This window comes from Neofelis nebulosa, chromosome 2, assembly GCF_028018385.1.
Source record: "Neofelis nebulosa isolate mNeoNeb1 chromosome 2, mNeoNeb1.pri, whole genome shotgun sequence".
Taxonomy (NCBI): domain Eukaryota; kingdom Metazoa; phylum Chordata; class Mammalia; order Carnivora; family Felidae; genus Neofelis; species Neofelis nebulosa.
This window is the reverse complement of record NC_080783.1, coordinates 144,752,596-144,766,782: the sequence shown is the minus strand read 5'-3', so window position 1 is coordinate 144,766,782 and position 14,187 is coordinate 144,752,596. Positions and strand designations below refer to the sequence as shown.

General features: G+C 31.8%; 1 protein-coding gene across 7 annotated transcripts in view; it reads right to left on the bottom strand.

Annotated features, from left to right (window-relative positions):
• HFM1 (helicase for meiosis 1) overlaps positions 1-14,187 on the bottom strand; it is a 96,970-nt gene that overhangs the window by 57,915 nt on the left and 24,868 nt on the right. For all 7 annotated transcript variants that reach the window (XR_009257957.1, XR_009257956.1, XR_009257955.1 and 4 more), the window contains 13 exons: positions 13,974-14,044; positions 13,378-13,510; positions 12,564-12,715; positions 11,902-11,979; positions 11,533-11,691; positions 8,856-9,056; positions 8,684-8,772; positions 3,761-3,804; positions 3,552-3,653; positions 3,004-3,149; positions 2,003-2,097; positions 1,238-1,371; positions 236-283 (listed from right to left, as the gene is read on the bottom strand). Coding sequence is in view for 4 of the 7 variants with exons in the window: in XM_058716606.1 (XP_058572589.1) it covers positions 236-283; positions 1,238-1,371; positions 2,003-2,097; positions 3,004-3,149; positions 3,552-3,653; positions 3,761-3,804; positions 8,684-8,772; positions 8,856-9,056; positions 11,533-11,691; positions 11,902-11,979; positions 12,564-12,715; positions 13,378-13,510; positions 13,974-14,044 (1,452 nt within the window). In the remaining 3 variants the exon portion in view is untranslated. The remainder of the gene's footprint in view (positions 1-235; positions 284-1,237; positions 1,372-2,002; positions 2,098-3,003; positions 3,150-3,551; positions 3,654-3,760; positions 3,805-8,683; positions 8,773-8,855; positions 9,057-11,532; positions 11,692-11,901; positions 11,980-12,563; positions 12,716-13,377; positions 13,511-13,973; positions 14,045-14,187) is intronic.

Here is a 14,187-nt window from a genome sequence, read left to right as displayed (position 1 = left end):
AATTCAGAAAAAAAGTACATGTGCTAAACTTTATTTGCATGTGAAAAAGAAATAGTTCATTTTTTTTTTTTCTGGAGGAAACAAGTTTACTTTTTAAAAATAATTTTAAATTAAATTTTAAATTAAAAATACTTTTAAAAAATAATTTACCAAAAAGTATTCTTACTTTCACTCTAACCAACCTTTTTCATTAAACTTTGTAAAATATAATTTTTTATAAGGAAATACATCTAACCTTGTAATTTTGCTTCAATTCCATCTTTGTTCAATCCAGATGCAAAACCTATATAAGTTATGAAAATTCATAAAAAATAAAATAGAGAGGATTTAACTCACTTTATAGGCTCAGTTTACACCTGGTTAACTAGAAAAGAGCAATCTAAATCTTAAATTGGGAAAAAAATAGCTTACTGAGTTAAAGCAAGGCTTAACTATCTACAGAAGATAACCACTGTTGTGAAATCCTTTCAATATCAATTGACTATCTTTTGCATATTTTATAACCATGACCAGGCATTCTGTACTTTTTTCCCTTGGAGATCTTAAAGTTTTTTGTATTGTATTGTTTTGTTTTGTTTTTGGGGTTTTTTTAATTTAGGAATACATTTAATTAAAGATCTCTACTCTGAAAACCACAACATGTTGAGGAAAGAAATTACAGAAGATACAAATAAATGGAAAGGTAGGAGATCTTAAAGTTTCAAACGTGTGTGCATTAGAATAGTATTGCAGCAAGTCAGGTTTTAATTTGATATTCAGCAATTGTAAGTATTTTTACTTTATAATCTGTACCACATGAAGAACCCTCTAGAAGCAATATAACCACATGTATATTAGCTTTAGAAGCAGGATTCAAATTCCAGCAGCAAGAGCGGTACTACATACTTTGATGTGAACATAAGTTCAGACAAAATTCAGGAATTTTTTATTTTAACTTTTAAAAATAATTTTAGGCATATTTTAAATTTTTATTCGAGTTAATTTTTTTTTCTAAAAGATCTATTTTTAATGGTGCTGATTTCTAACCTTATTAAAAGACCAGAAGCATAAAAGATAAAGATTTCTCACATTTGTCTACTCTTGCCTCTAAATATATTTCTGAATGTTATTACTTTTTGCTTTTGTTACCTACTAGTGTCTGTAATCTATTCTGTGACCTAATACTATGCCTAACAGTACAAATATAGAACCATCTGGCTTGAAAAATTTACTACTTTTTCAAATCAAAGTAACAAACCATAATGAGATGGATTTTTCAAGGCTCTGATATAAAGCAAAGTTGATCGTATCCATTCCAAAGCAATATTCACATCTGTGATGGTATGCAGCACTATCTCTGCATTTAAATGTTCAATAAGATGTCTGTGTAAACTAACAGAAAAAAAAAAACAATTTTGCCTTAGTAACATTTCAATGCCATAACCCTTACTTTTTAAAAACTTCAATATTTTGAATAATTCAATAATATAATTGAATAATATACTCATTGCTATATAAAAATTCATGAAAGATAACTTAATTTTCAAAATATAAGAGAAAACTTTAACAAACGAGTTAAACTGTTAAAAAATTATAGATTTTTCTCTACTACATGCCTCTAGAAGACATTATTACTTAAAGAGTGGGGAGTGAATTTTCTCCCAGAGTATTAAAATTATATACTTTACTAAAAGGTCCCAGATTGCCTATCTATTATTAAACAAATTTTAAAGATGTAAAAAGATGTGAAAATTATAGTCTTCCTCTTATTACTAATTTGGCCTTTTATAACAAGGATACATGCTACCACATGCTAAGAAACTACTGGATGAAAATATTATGTTGTCTTTTTTTTTTTTTTTTTACTACTAAGTTTCTTAAAAGGATACAAACTTTCCACTTAGATTATTGAAAAATTTCAAGAAAATAGCCTTAGAAAATCTCCTAATCAAATTTCCTTTTATATGTGAAAAGTAAAAATATAGGCTATATTAACATCTTTTTAGAATATTTTCTGTATTACCTGCTTTCTACAGTGTCACTACAAGCTAACATCTGAATATACTTCTCTTTTGTACTTAACCGAGTCATAATAACTGCAGTAGCTGTAGTGTCGAACTGGAAAAAAGCACACACACACACACACACACACAGACACAGAGAAATGTAGTAAAAAAGAGTACATGTTGGTACCAGTCCTCTTCAATAACTCATGAATTTCATTTTATATTAAACAGTCTCTGTCTTAAACAATAGGTCAAAAGGGCATTAAAAATGCTTCTGAATTTGAATGTTCACTGAAAATGTAATTTAAAACCTTCCAAGAGTATAGATGCAAAACTATCACTTGGTTTCAATGTAATATAATTTTGGCAATGGTAAAATCAAAACAAACTTAGGCAACTGGATAAAAGTTGTAAGATTTGGTGTACTTTACATATAATCTAATTGATCCTATAAAAATCATAGATTTGGATAACATAGTATTTTGACATTCTTTGAAAAATTATTTTTCCTACATGTTCCCTTACTACCCATACGAATGACTTCTATAAGTATTTGTTAGACTAGGACATGTTTTGTAATATATATGGGCCAATTTTTAATTGTCACAATACCTGGGGACCACTATTGGCATTTTGTGCTAAGACTCAGGGATACTACACATTTTGCAAGTTATGACAGTCCTACACAATGAAACACTGTCCCATCTAAAATGCAAATAGCATCCCCATTCAACAAAAAATAAAACAAAAACCCTCAAAACCAAAAAAAGCATTAACAGCATACACACATTCATAAATCCAACTATCAGCCAATGGAAACTCAGAGGGAGTAGAGCAGTATGTGTCCTTTGGTAAGACTTGTTTTACTTCTATTAAAGTAGATTTTCCATTACATTTATTTTTAAACTTAATCTAAATAGGAAATGTTAATCTCCTGTTTAACAAAAAGTACACAAAAAGAGTTTTTGCTTTTTACCTCGTTTTAAAACAAGTTACCAAAATAAACATTGTCACTTACTTGAGGTCGACCCGCTCTACCAATCATCTGTAGAATATCTGTTTCACTGTATTCTTCAAACATTCCTCCAGCATAATGCATTGTAGATTTTATAACTACTAGGTGAGCAGGCAAATTTACTCCCATAGCTAAAGTACTGGTAGTAACTGCATCGGATTAAGAAATAGTATTTTCAAGCTTTATAACTTTATTGCTTCAGGTAGATATCTTCTTATAAAATATATATTCTTATAAATGTAATAAAAACTCATACATAGGGAATTTATGAAGAACAAAGAGGAAAAGAACACTACAATGCAAAATAATGACACATTTAAAAACTATTAAATTCTTATTTTTGAAGTAGCACTGTGTTCAGTAACATGATAACTAAAACTGCCAAAAAGTTTACTGTAGCATGTGTATGCACGGGTAGTTACATAATTTTAGAATCTTGGAAGAAAAGCAGAAATAAGTCAGAATGATTAGGCTTTTTCTTTTTTTTTTTCCTCTTAATAAATAGTTTTCCAAAATATCTTATAATAGCCACAAGAATTTGTTTTACTTACAAAGAACTGGTAGATCTCCAACAGTGAAAGCTCCTTCAACTACTTTTCTATCTGACGGCTCCATACCAGCATGATGATAAGCAACACCATAGATTAAGATATCTTTAACAGAAATATGTAATCTGTTATACACTGTTAATATTGCATCAATAATTGATTCCTGTTATCTATAGCTGAAAATGCAGTTCAAAAATAATCTCTAAACTTACCTCTCAGTTTTGAATCTCTTAAGGAATATGCACATTTCTGTAACCTATTTTAAAAAATCATAAAATTATTAAGTTATTCACTAATATAAAAACTCTTAGTTTATTAATTATTGTGAAGGTACAGATATCAAAACAGTTTCACAATATCATTGTTTGAAATCATCTTTAAGAAGTAGAGAATATCTAAATGTTTGTTTGTTTGTTTGTTTATTTATTTATGAAAGGGGGGTAAGGGCAGACAGAGAGGGAGACAGAGAATCCCAAGCAGGCTCTGCACTGTCAGTGAAGAGCCCAACAGAGGGCTCAATCCTACAAACTGCGAGATCATGATCTGAGCCCAAATCAAGAGTCAGATGCTTAACCAACTAAGCCACCCGGGGGCCCCAAGAAGTAAAGAATATCTAACTTTGATACTCAGACATCCCTAAATTCACAACTCAGCAAAACAAAACAAAAATCAAAAAACAATTTAAAAATGAGCAAAGGACCTATAAGGACATTTTTCCAGAAAAGACACAAATGGCCAACAATACATGAAAAGGTGCTGAACATTATTAAACATCAGGGATAAATACAAATCAAAACTATAATGAGATGTCACCTGTTAGAATGGCTAGTATCAAAATGACAGGAGACAACAAATGTAGAGGATCTAGAGAAAAGAGAGCCCTTTCACACTGTTGGTGAGAATAGTAAACTAGTATGGCCACTATGGAAAACAGTATGAAGATTCCTCAGAAAAATAAAAATAGAACTACTAAATCATCCAGGAATTCTATATCTGAATTATATCCAAAGGAAACATCAGTATCTCAAAGAGATATCTGTATTCCTATGTTCACTGCAACATTATTCACAATAACCAAGGCAGCCAAACAAGAGTCTCAGACAAATGAATGGACAGAGAACATTTGACACACACACACACACACACACACACACACACACACACACAGAGGAATATTATTCAGCCTTAAAAAAGAAGGAAATTCTGCCTTTTTTGACAACATGGATGAAACTAGAGGGTATAGTCCTAAGTGAAATTAGCCAAAAAAAGAAAGACAAGTACTGCATAGTGTCACTTCCATGTGAAATCTTAAAAGAAAGGAAGAAAGAAAGAAAGAAAGAAAGAAAGAAAGAAAGAAAGAAAGAAAGAAAAAGAAAGGAACTCAGAAACAGAGTAGAAAAGTGGTTGCCAGAGGTTGAAGCTGGGGGAAACAGGAAGAGGTTGCCAAAAGGGTACAAATTACACGCGCGCGCACACACACACACACACACACACACACACACACAAAGAAGTCCCTATTTTATCAGCTGTAACACTGAAGCTCATTTTAAAACAGGAATTTGGAAACCTCACTTTCCACCAGAAAAAAACATAAATGGTGATTATTACATTCATGGGTCAGAATATAAGTCTATTCCCATAATTTGCCTGAAAAATATTCACAGGGAGTAACAATTTTTAAATCTCTACTATATTACTAGTAAGCCAAAAAAGACAAAAATAAGAAATAGTTGTTTATAGTCTTCTGAGATATGAAAGAAAGAAAACTAGGTTAAATCAAGAGAAGAGGAAGTTAAGAGAGTTTCTTGACAATCTGAAAAGGAATTCTGGGTACTTTAGAAGATTTTGGAGGTTGGTGGGCTTGGTTCTTATTTATGTCTAAGAACCACCAAATTTGTGTTTTTCCATTTCACTGTTGCAGATAATGACACTAGCACACATTATTTCTAATATAACATTCACAATTTTTTTAAGGATTCATAATGTAATGAAGAGAAAGCAAGAGGAAAAGACATGTTGGTATTAAGCACAAACTCTGTGCTATACACTGTTAAGTGTCTTAGAAATGTTGTTTTATTTAATTCTCACAATAACATAGTGATACAGATAGTCGATTCCCATATTAAGAAATTGAAACTGATTAAGAAATTGAAATGGAGAGGTGTGCCCAATGATACACTGCCAGTAAAGTGGTAACACTGCAATCCAAATCATGGTCACTAAGTTCATGCTGTTTCTAACACTACCATTTCATACCTGAAAAAAACAGGAATAAAAAAGGGGGCTAAAGAAAAAAAAAAAGGAGAGACAAAGAGTGAAGACAGCAGGGAATTAAAAGAGCAATTTTTCTTGAGTTACTTGGTAAGAGTGGGAAATGAGAAAAGGAGAAGTATGATACATGCTTCTGTTTAAGAAAATGATTATCTGAAACAAAATTAGCTACTTTGTGTGCAGCAGACAACAGAGGAAAAGGGAGAGGATGTAATGGAAATTAGTTTTAAGGATGTTTAAAGGTTAACTATTTTAGTTCCTTACTCCTATAAATAGGCTCAGGTCCAAAATGCTAATTATTAAGTATTCATTTTGGGAGGCTATATAGTCATTCCGTATTAATGATGCCACCACTACACAAAAAATTCTGTAAGTTTTTAAAAATTTCCTTCAGAGTTAGTTTTAGATCAAGAAAATAAGCTTCACTGCTTGACAGCCACATGTGTTTCTCACTAAAAGTCACATGACCCAACTTGATCAACTAGTTTATTCACCCAAGTAGTTTTCAAATTAGTCATTGATGGGGCGCCTGGGTGGCTCAGTCAGTTGGGCAGCCGACTTCGGTTCAGGTCATGATCTCGAGGTCCATGAGTTCAAGCCCCGCATCAGGCTCTGTGCTGACAGCTCAGAGCCTGGAGCCTGTTTCAGATTCTGTGTCTCCCTCTCTCTGACCCTCCCCCGTTCATGCTCTGTCTCTCTCTGTCTCAAAAATAAATAAACGTTAAAAAAAAAAATTAGTCATTGCTACTTAGAGTCTTTTTATACCTACTTTTTTTTTTTTTTAAACCCAGTTTACATTTATTCTATTACTAGTTTTATAATGACCTGGTCAATCAGTTTTTGAAACACCATCTTTGCTGAAAACATTTAGAAAATTAATAATCAAGAATGTTATAAAGCCAAGTGCTGCTGGTTTGAAAACTATCAATTGTGATTCGATCATAGAAAAGGTTTGTGCTAGCAAAATGACCTGATGGATGCATACAGTCTCCTGTTTTGCTTGATCATGGCACATAAATAGCCAAGGAGTTCTCTTGATTAGAACCAAAGGCTCAGACTAGTTGATTAAAATAAAAACTTAAAAAAAAAAAAAAAAAAAGCTCAGGAAACATTCTCATTATGAAAATACTACCAATTAACTTCCTGAAGTTAATTAAGAAATTTCAAAATACAGAAATATTTTGTTATTTGGATGTATGCTACAACAGAAAAAGTATTTGGGGTGCCTGGGTGGCTCAGTTGGTTAAGCATCCAACTCTTGATTTTGGCTGAGGTCATGATTTCACAGTTCGTGAGTTCGAACCCCATTTTGGGCTCTGTGCTGACAGTGCAGAACCTGCTTAAGATTCTCTTTCCCTTTCTCTCTGCTCCCCCAACGTTCTCGTTCTCTCGTTCTCTCTCTCTCTCTCTCTCTGTCTCTCAAAAGTAAATAAGTAAACAGGGGCACAAGGGTGGCTCAGTGGGTTAAGCATCTTACTTTGGCTCAGGTCATGATCTCACGGTCTGTGATCTCGGGCCCCACATCAGGCTCTGTGCTGACAGCTCAGAGCCTGGAGGCTGCTTTGGATTCTGTATCTCCCTCTTTCTCTGCCCCTCCCGCACTCACACTCTGCCTCTGTTTCTCTCTCAAAATAAATAAACATTTAAAAAAATTTTTAAATAAATATGTAAAAACAGAAGCAAAAGTATTTAATAAAAAGCTAAAGAAACCACAGTACAAAATAGGTCATAGCTGGGGATGTTAGACAGACTTAGAAACCTTAGTAACAGAATCTGGGGATTGATGGACAAAAAGAAGTCTTGTATAAGTTGTTAGAATGTGAGCGGTTAAAGGCAAATTGAGGTAAGCATCAGTCTCTTTCCCTGCTCTACACCAACTCAAAATGGCATTCCATTCCTTTTCGTTCAATGTATCTAAAATAATTCTATTTTATGATTCTTTCTCTCAAACCAACTCCTCCTCCAGTGTTTCCCAGCTGAATTATATAGCACTCCCTGGTTGCTCATTGCAGAAACCTAACACTAACACCTCCCTCACCTTCCTCCACATAGGTTATCGATTACCAGGTCCTGTTGATTTTTACTTCTAAATATATGTTAAATATATAATTTTACCTCCATCAACACTGCCACCTCCTTAGTTCAAATCACTATTAGTTTCTAATAGTTTGAGATGCCCATAGATATGTAATTGGAGATGTCAGTTAGGCATGGAGTATAGACCTGGAACTCAGAATGGAGATCTGGGTTGGAGCTATAAATTCACAGACATATATAAATATGAGCGTATGTATATTCTTTGAACCCATGTGATGGATACAAATACTCAGAAGTGTGGAATTCGAAAGAATGAACCTTGGACAGAACCTCTAGAATGTCAACATTTAAGAGCTGAATAGAAGAGGTGAAAAGAGGGCTGAGAATGAGCAGCCGGCAAAATAGGAAGAAATCTGATAGAGGATGATCTTGAAAGCACAGAGTCCAGAGTTTTTAAATACAGTGGGAGGGACCAAATGTTTTAGAGGCTCCTGAGAGATCAACAGCAAAATTAGCTTTAGTGAAAGATTACAACAGATGTTGAATTGAAAATGGGCAAAAAAAAAAAAAAAAAAAATGAGGACAGCAATATGAATAATTTTTCAAGAAACTTGGCTATGAAATAAAGAAGACAAGATCATAGTGTCACTAAGATTCAGTCTCTTAATCTTCCAAATTACTATTATCCTTGTTTTATAGACAAGGAAACTGATGCTTAGAGAGGTTGAGTAACTTCAAAAGGTTAAGGAATGAACCCAGATTTCTCATCTCATCAAGGTAATCCCTAAAAGTCTTTCTACCTCCAATAAAAAAAAGAAAAAAAATACCTCTGTTTCTGTTCCACAGCCATAATAAACTTAGCATCTTTCACAAGAACCAAAGCAGCCTGTTGCACACCTTTCCTTGTTGCACAAAACTGAAAATAAATGAATAATTCTTGGATTAATCATATTAAAAACTGAAAACTACACTCAAAAATATGCAACTAACAATCCATACCACAAGTGTGGGTTTCTGATCAGAGTATGTTTGTATAACATTGGCAATTTTGTAGTTGAGGGTTAAATCAAACTTAAATTCAGTTTGGTTACTACTGCAGGGAAATCCAAGGACCACTTTCCGAAGTTTCACCGGCCGATGTTTCTCATCCACTTTCAGACATACAGCAGGTCTTTCACCATTTGAAAGCCATTCTGCAATCTTTAAATAACAGAAATATACATTAAAAGTTTTGTCTAGTGAAGTTTTATGGCTAAAAATAACCAAATAACAGAACACCTTAAAGTCAAGGTATAAAAATATGTAATCAAGTAGTCTTTTTCAGTATTACGTATTCCATTGACACTGCTCTATTGATATATTGGTAAATATTATCAGTAGCAGTATTTTAAGATTATACCCCATTTTCACTATGATAAATTCCCAATTAATTATAATTATTTTGTTTTATTTTCCTTCCTACAAAACTGATTTCAGCAGAGAAACTGAATTTCTCACTATCATTATAACCTTCCTATTTTTCAGAACTATGCCTAGATATGGGTGACACATCTTTTGAGTTGTGCTAAGTAACAGCCAAAGAGTACCAAAGTAATGGTTGGCCTAGATTGGCAAGAGCTGACAATTTTTAAACAAAGAGTAAATAAATACTTGAGAAATGGCAATGCCAAAAGCACATTACAGGCTCAATGCTGAAGTCACTAATTTCTGGAACTATTGTGACCAGAACTCATTGTCACATAACCCGGTTAGTAATCAGACTTCATGCCCTGCTCTGAAACTGACCATTGCTTTTACAGGAAGATGGATTAATGAAATTGTAGTTGCACAGGAAGGAAATATAGAAACATTTTCAAGATTATCATGGGTGTAAATAAGATCACACAAGAATTTAATTTGAAAGGAGCAGAAGGCCAAGAGTAAAGACACTAATTTAGGAGAAAACTGAGGAAGAGGATTTGTACAAAGAGATAGAAAAGTAGCATTCACAGATGTAGCAATTATCACAAAGGGGGAAAGAATTTCAAGAATTACAGAGTACTAATATTTAATGACTGTTTACAAATCAAAAGAAAAGTTTATTATCCCAATGTGGAAAAAGGGTAAAGAACATGACCTGGCAAGTTGCAAAAAAGAACTTAAAGTAATTCATTTTTTAAAAATATTTACTTCAGTAAAAATCAAAGCAGTATAAAATTTTAAAGTAATGTACATTTAAACAAGAAGTGTGACAACTATTTAAATGTAATAATAACAATAATAACTTATTATAATATCCAGTGCTAGAATAGAGAAATGGCTAATGGTGGAAGTACAAATGCCTGTACCATTTATTGAAAGCACTACGTCCTTAGAGTTTTATATATCCTTTCACTCAGTTATCCTACACTAGAAGTTCATCCTAGAAAAATAATCATGTTTTCAAAGATATATTAATTTTAGCACCATTTACAATAGCAAGAATGGAAATAATCTTCCATCATTAAAGCTAGATAAATAAATTACAATAAAACCACAAAAATTGTATTAAAAAAGAATATTTAGGGATGCCTGTATGGCTCAGTCGGTTAAGCATCCAACTTTGGCTCAGGTCATGATCATGAGGTTTGTGAGTCTGAGCCCTGTATCGGGCTCTGTGCTAACAGCTCAGAGCCTGGAGCCTGCTTCAGATTGTGTCTCCCTCTCTCTCTGCTCCTCCCCTGCTCATACTCGGTCTGTTTCTCTCTCTCTCAAAAATAAACATTAAAAATTTTTTAAAAAAGAATACTTAATAACATGGAAAAGACTGTAGGTGACTTGCAAGTCACAAAAGAGCACGTACATTTTGATTCCACCTATACATCTAGAATGACAAACACTGGGTTTCTGTTGATTACATATACTTAAAATTTTTCTTTATTATTCTTGAGCATGAACAAAACAAGTTGTCAATTTAAGAACAAAAAAATGTTTAATGGTGCCAAATTAAAGATAAAGATAAAATTTTCCATTGTATTAGACAATATGGGAACAATTTGTGGAATTTCTAAGTAGTGGGAGAAAAAAGTCATACTATAGTAAGCTGAGAAGTAAATAAGAGGGAGAAATAATAATTATTTTTCAAGAAGTTTCCCTAAATATTGAGGAAAAAAATTATGATATATATTCATTACAGCAAGTATAATATGGCATACAATTATTTCTTTACCTCTCTGTGTACCCCATTAACCATGAGATCCTCAAGTTCAGGGTCTATGTTTTCACTTTTTTATCTATTGCTAGTGCTTACCATAATGCCATTCACATAGAATGTGGAAAGGTGGGTAGTAATCAAGCAATTATTTTATTCTCTATTGTACTTTGCTATTCAACCAGAGTCAGCTGATTAGAACAACCATAACAAGTTATTAGTCAAGTTATTATGAGGCATCTGAAACTCATAAAAACTAAGACTCTTAGATATCAGTAAACAATAGACTTATCCCAAAAATGTTTTATTAAACAAATCAACCAAATATTGATACTGCCGTATCTATGAGATACAGCCATAACTTTCTACAACATACTTTCCTACTAAACTGGTTCTGAAATTTTCAGGAAAAAAACCTTTATTTTCCTCTAAGATTAAAATGACAAAATGTTCCACCAGCACCAGTGATTAAAAAAAAAAATCTGACAGACTAAAATTCTAACTTACATCCTCAGCATTTGGAATTGTTGCAGATACAGCTACAAATCTCATTGGAATAACTGTGCTGCTATTTTCTGAAGCAGGAGATAAAGACTGTACAGTTTTCATTCTGCTGACTACAACTTCAAGAGTTGGTCCACGATTTTCATCTTTTACAACATGTACCTAAGAAAGAAATCAAGAAAAAATGATTGGCTATAAAATTAAAAAAATCCTTAATCAATTAAAATCCTTAATATTATCACTCTTCCTTAAGAAAATAAACTTTTCCACTTAAAGGGATAAAACATATAGTTCAGTTGAAAATGTCTTGTTTCTTTCTATCCATTCTAATCATTTTACCTTTATCTCTAAAAGTGAAAATGTGTTCACTACCTCATCAATGAGAAACAGTCTAACCAGCTGGACCAAAGAGTTGTCTCTCCATTTTCTAGTCATGCTATCCCATTTTTCCTAGAGAAAAAATGCAAGTGGCTTAACATGATAAAGAGTTATAATAAATATTATTAAGATATCAATAAAAAATTTTAACATGATACAAATCATGGGCAATATTTTAGTTCAAACTTTTAGTTCTTAAAAGTATCCTGAAAAAAATGTAAAGATTAAAAACACTTTAAAGGATTTTGATAGTCTTACAAGTGCTTAAAAAACTAAACCCCCATTTATTTTTAAGTTTAACCAAAAATATTCAAAATTCTAGTCTAATTGCCTTTTTAAGCCCTCCCAAGTTCTTCCCTCTGCAATACATAATATTTGGATAAAAGAAAGCAAGCAAAAAGTATCATTACAAATTATCCTAAATAACAAATTGTTTATTCATATCTTTTTCTTATTTTTCCCATTTGGTAATTTGTCCTTTACTGCTGATTAGTAAGTATTCTTTATAGAACCTGAACACTAGTACTTTTTATGTTTGTTTGTTTTACATTGCAAATATATTCTTCTACTTTGTATTTTCTTTTAACTTTTATTCTTGGTGAAGAGAAACATATTTTCTAATAAACCAAAAAAATAAGAGTATAAATAACACCTACTGGAGTTGTCATTATAATATGGGCATGCTGAATCTCAAATAGGTCATCCATTACTGTATCTCCAGTGAGTTCTTTACAATTCAATCCTATTGATCCAAATTTTTCTTTCCAATCGTCAAAACGCTGACTACACAGGGCTTTTATTGGTGCCACTACAACAATATGAGATATTTACTTTGAATGTCAGTACAGTTTTAAATTTACTTTCACAAAGATTGGTTAATAAAATTAGGATAAAACTATACATCCAGGTGCTGTGTAATATTTATTAATTGAGAGTTAATAATATAAACATATTATTTAGAGATATGTAATAACCAAACTGAACTAAAAATAGAAAAAGAAGTAAATGTTCAGGGAACTGTAACTAAGAATGAAGAGAGGTAAGGCAGGAGATTACTGGTCTTCATTACAAGCCTTTTTGTGATAATTGATTTTTTTAACCATGTACATAAATTACTTTGATGAAAAATTTTAAATACATATATACCTAAGAAAGGAGAGTAGAGGTTCCTATGGAAATTTTTAGAATTACAAAATGTTTCAATTTATTGTTCATTTTGTTGTCCTTTTAAAAATAAACTTGTAAAGGTCAAATAACTCAATTCAAATATTACTTTTTATTTACAACTCTGGGAAAATGTGTGTTGAATTTAATATAACAGACAAGAGCAAATGTGATGTGTCTTCATTAAAAATGTATGGAGAACCAAATATTAATTCCTATGGCTTGAACTTGAATTTATTTCTTACTTTTGCCTTAGTGGTTTTTCATTATTATAATTAATCACTCTTACAATATATAAATACTTACTATAAACAATTTTAATGTTTGACCACGGCAATGGTACTTCCATTAACAATCTTGTTATAGCTAGTTCAAACATTACAGTTTTCCCAGAACCAGTTGGAGCACAAATCACAAAATTTCTATCTGTGTAAAGAAGCTAAAAAAAAAAATTAATCAATCATGATATATATAGAATTTTTCATTCACACTCTCAATTTGTTAGAAAATATGTAAGAAAGACTCTCTGGAATAATAATTCAAATTATTTCTACCTCTAAGCTTATTAAAATTCTAACCTTGTTCTAGACCTACAACTCTCAAAAAAACCTATTAATAATTTATCATTTTATTTTATATGTGAAAGTAATATGTCAGACCTAGAAGAAAATAATTTCTTTTGTTTCTAGAGAAATTTTTAGAAATATAATAAATGTAAACAAACCCACCTATGAAAATCACATGCATTTATTTGGCAAACAGTTTTTGAGTTCCTGTAATGTACCAGTCACTGAGCATAGCACTAGAAACATAAAGATGAATGTTATCTAGTCCTTGCCCTTAAAGAACACACTATCTAGTAAGAAGAGGCAGATAAGTAAAAATCAGAATAAAATACTTACATCATCAAAGGCTTTGGACTGTATATAGTTAAAATATGGGAATTCTTTGAAAATACTTCTAAATTTTGACGCTTAGAATAGCATTAAGGAGTCAAATATTTCAGAATTTTAAGAATTGGTTACTTTTAATTTTAAAATTCAGTTAATTAACTGACAGTATTTAATAATGAGGCTTTAATACTTGCTATTTTAACATCATAAGAAAGGAATTAAT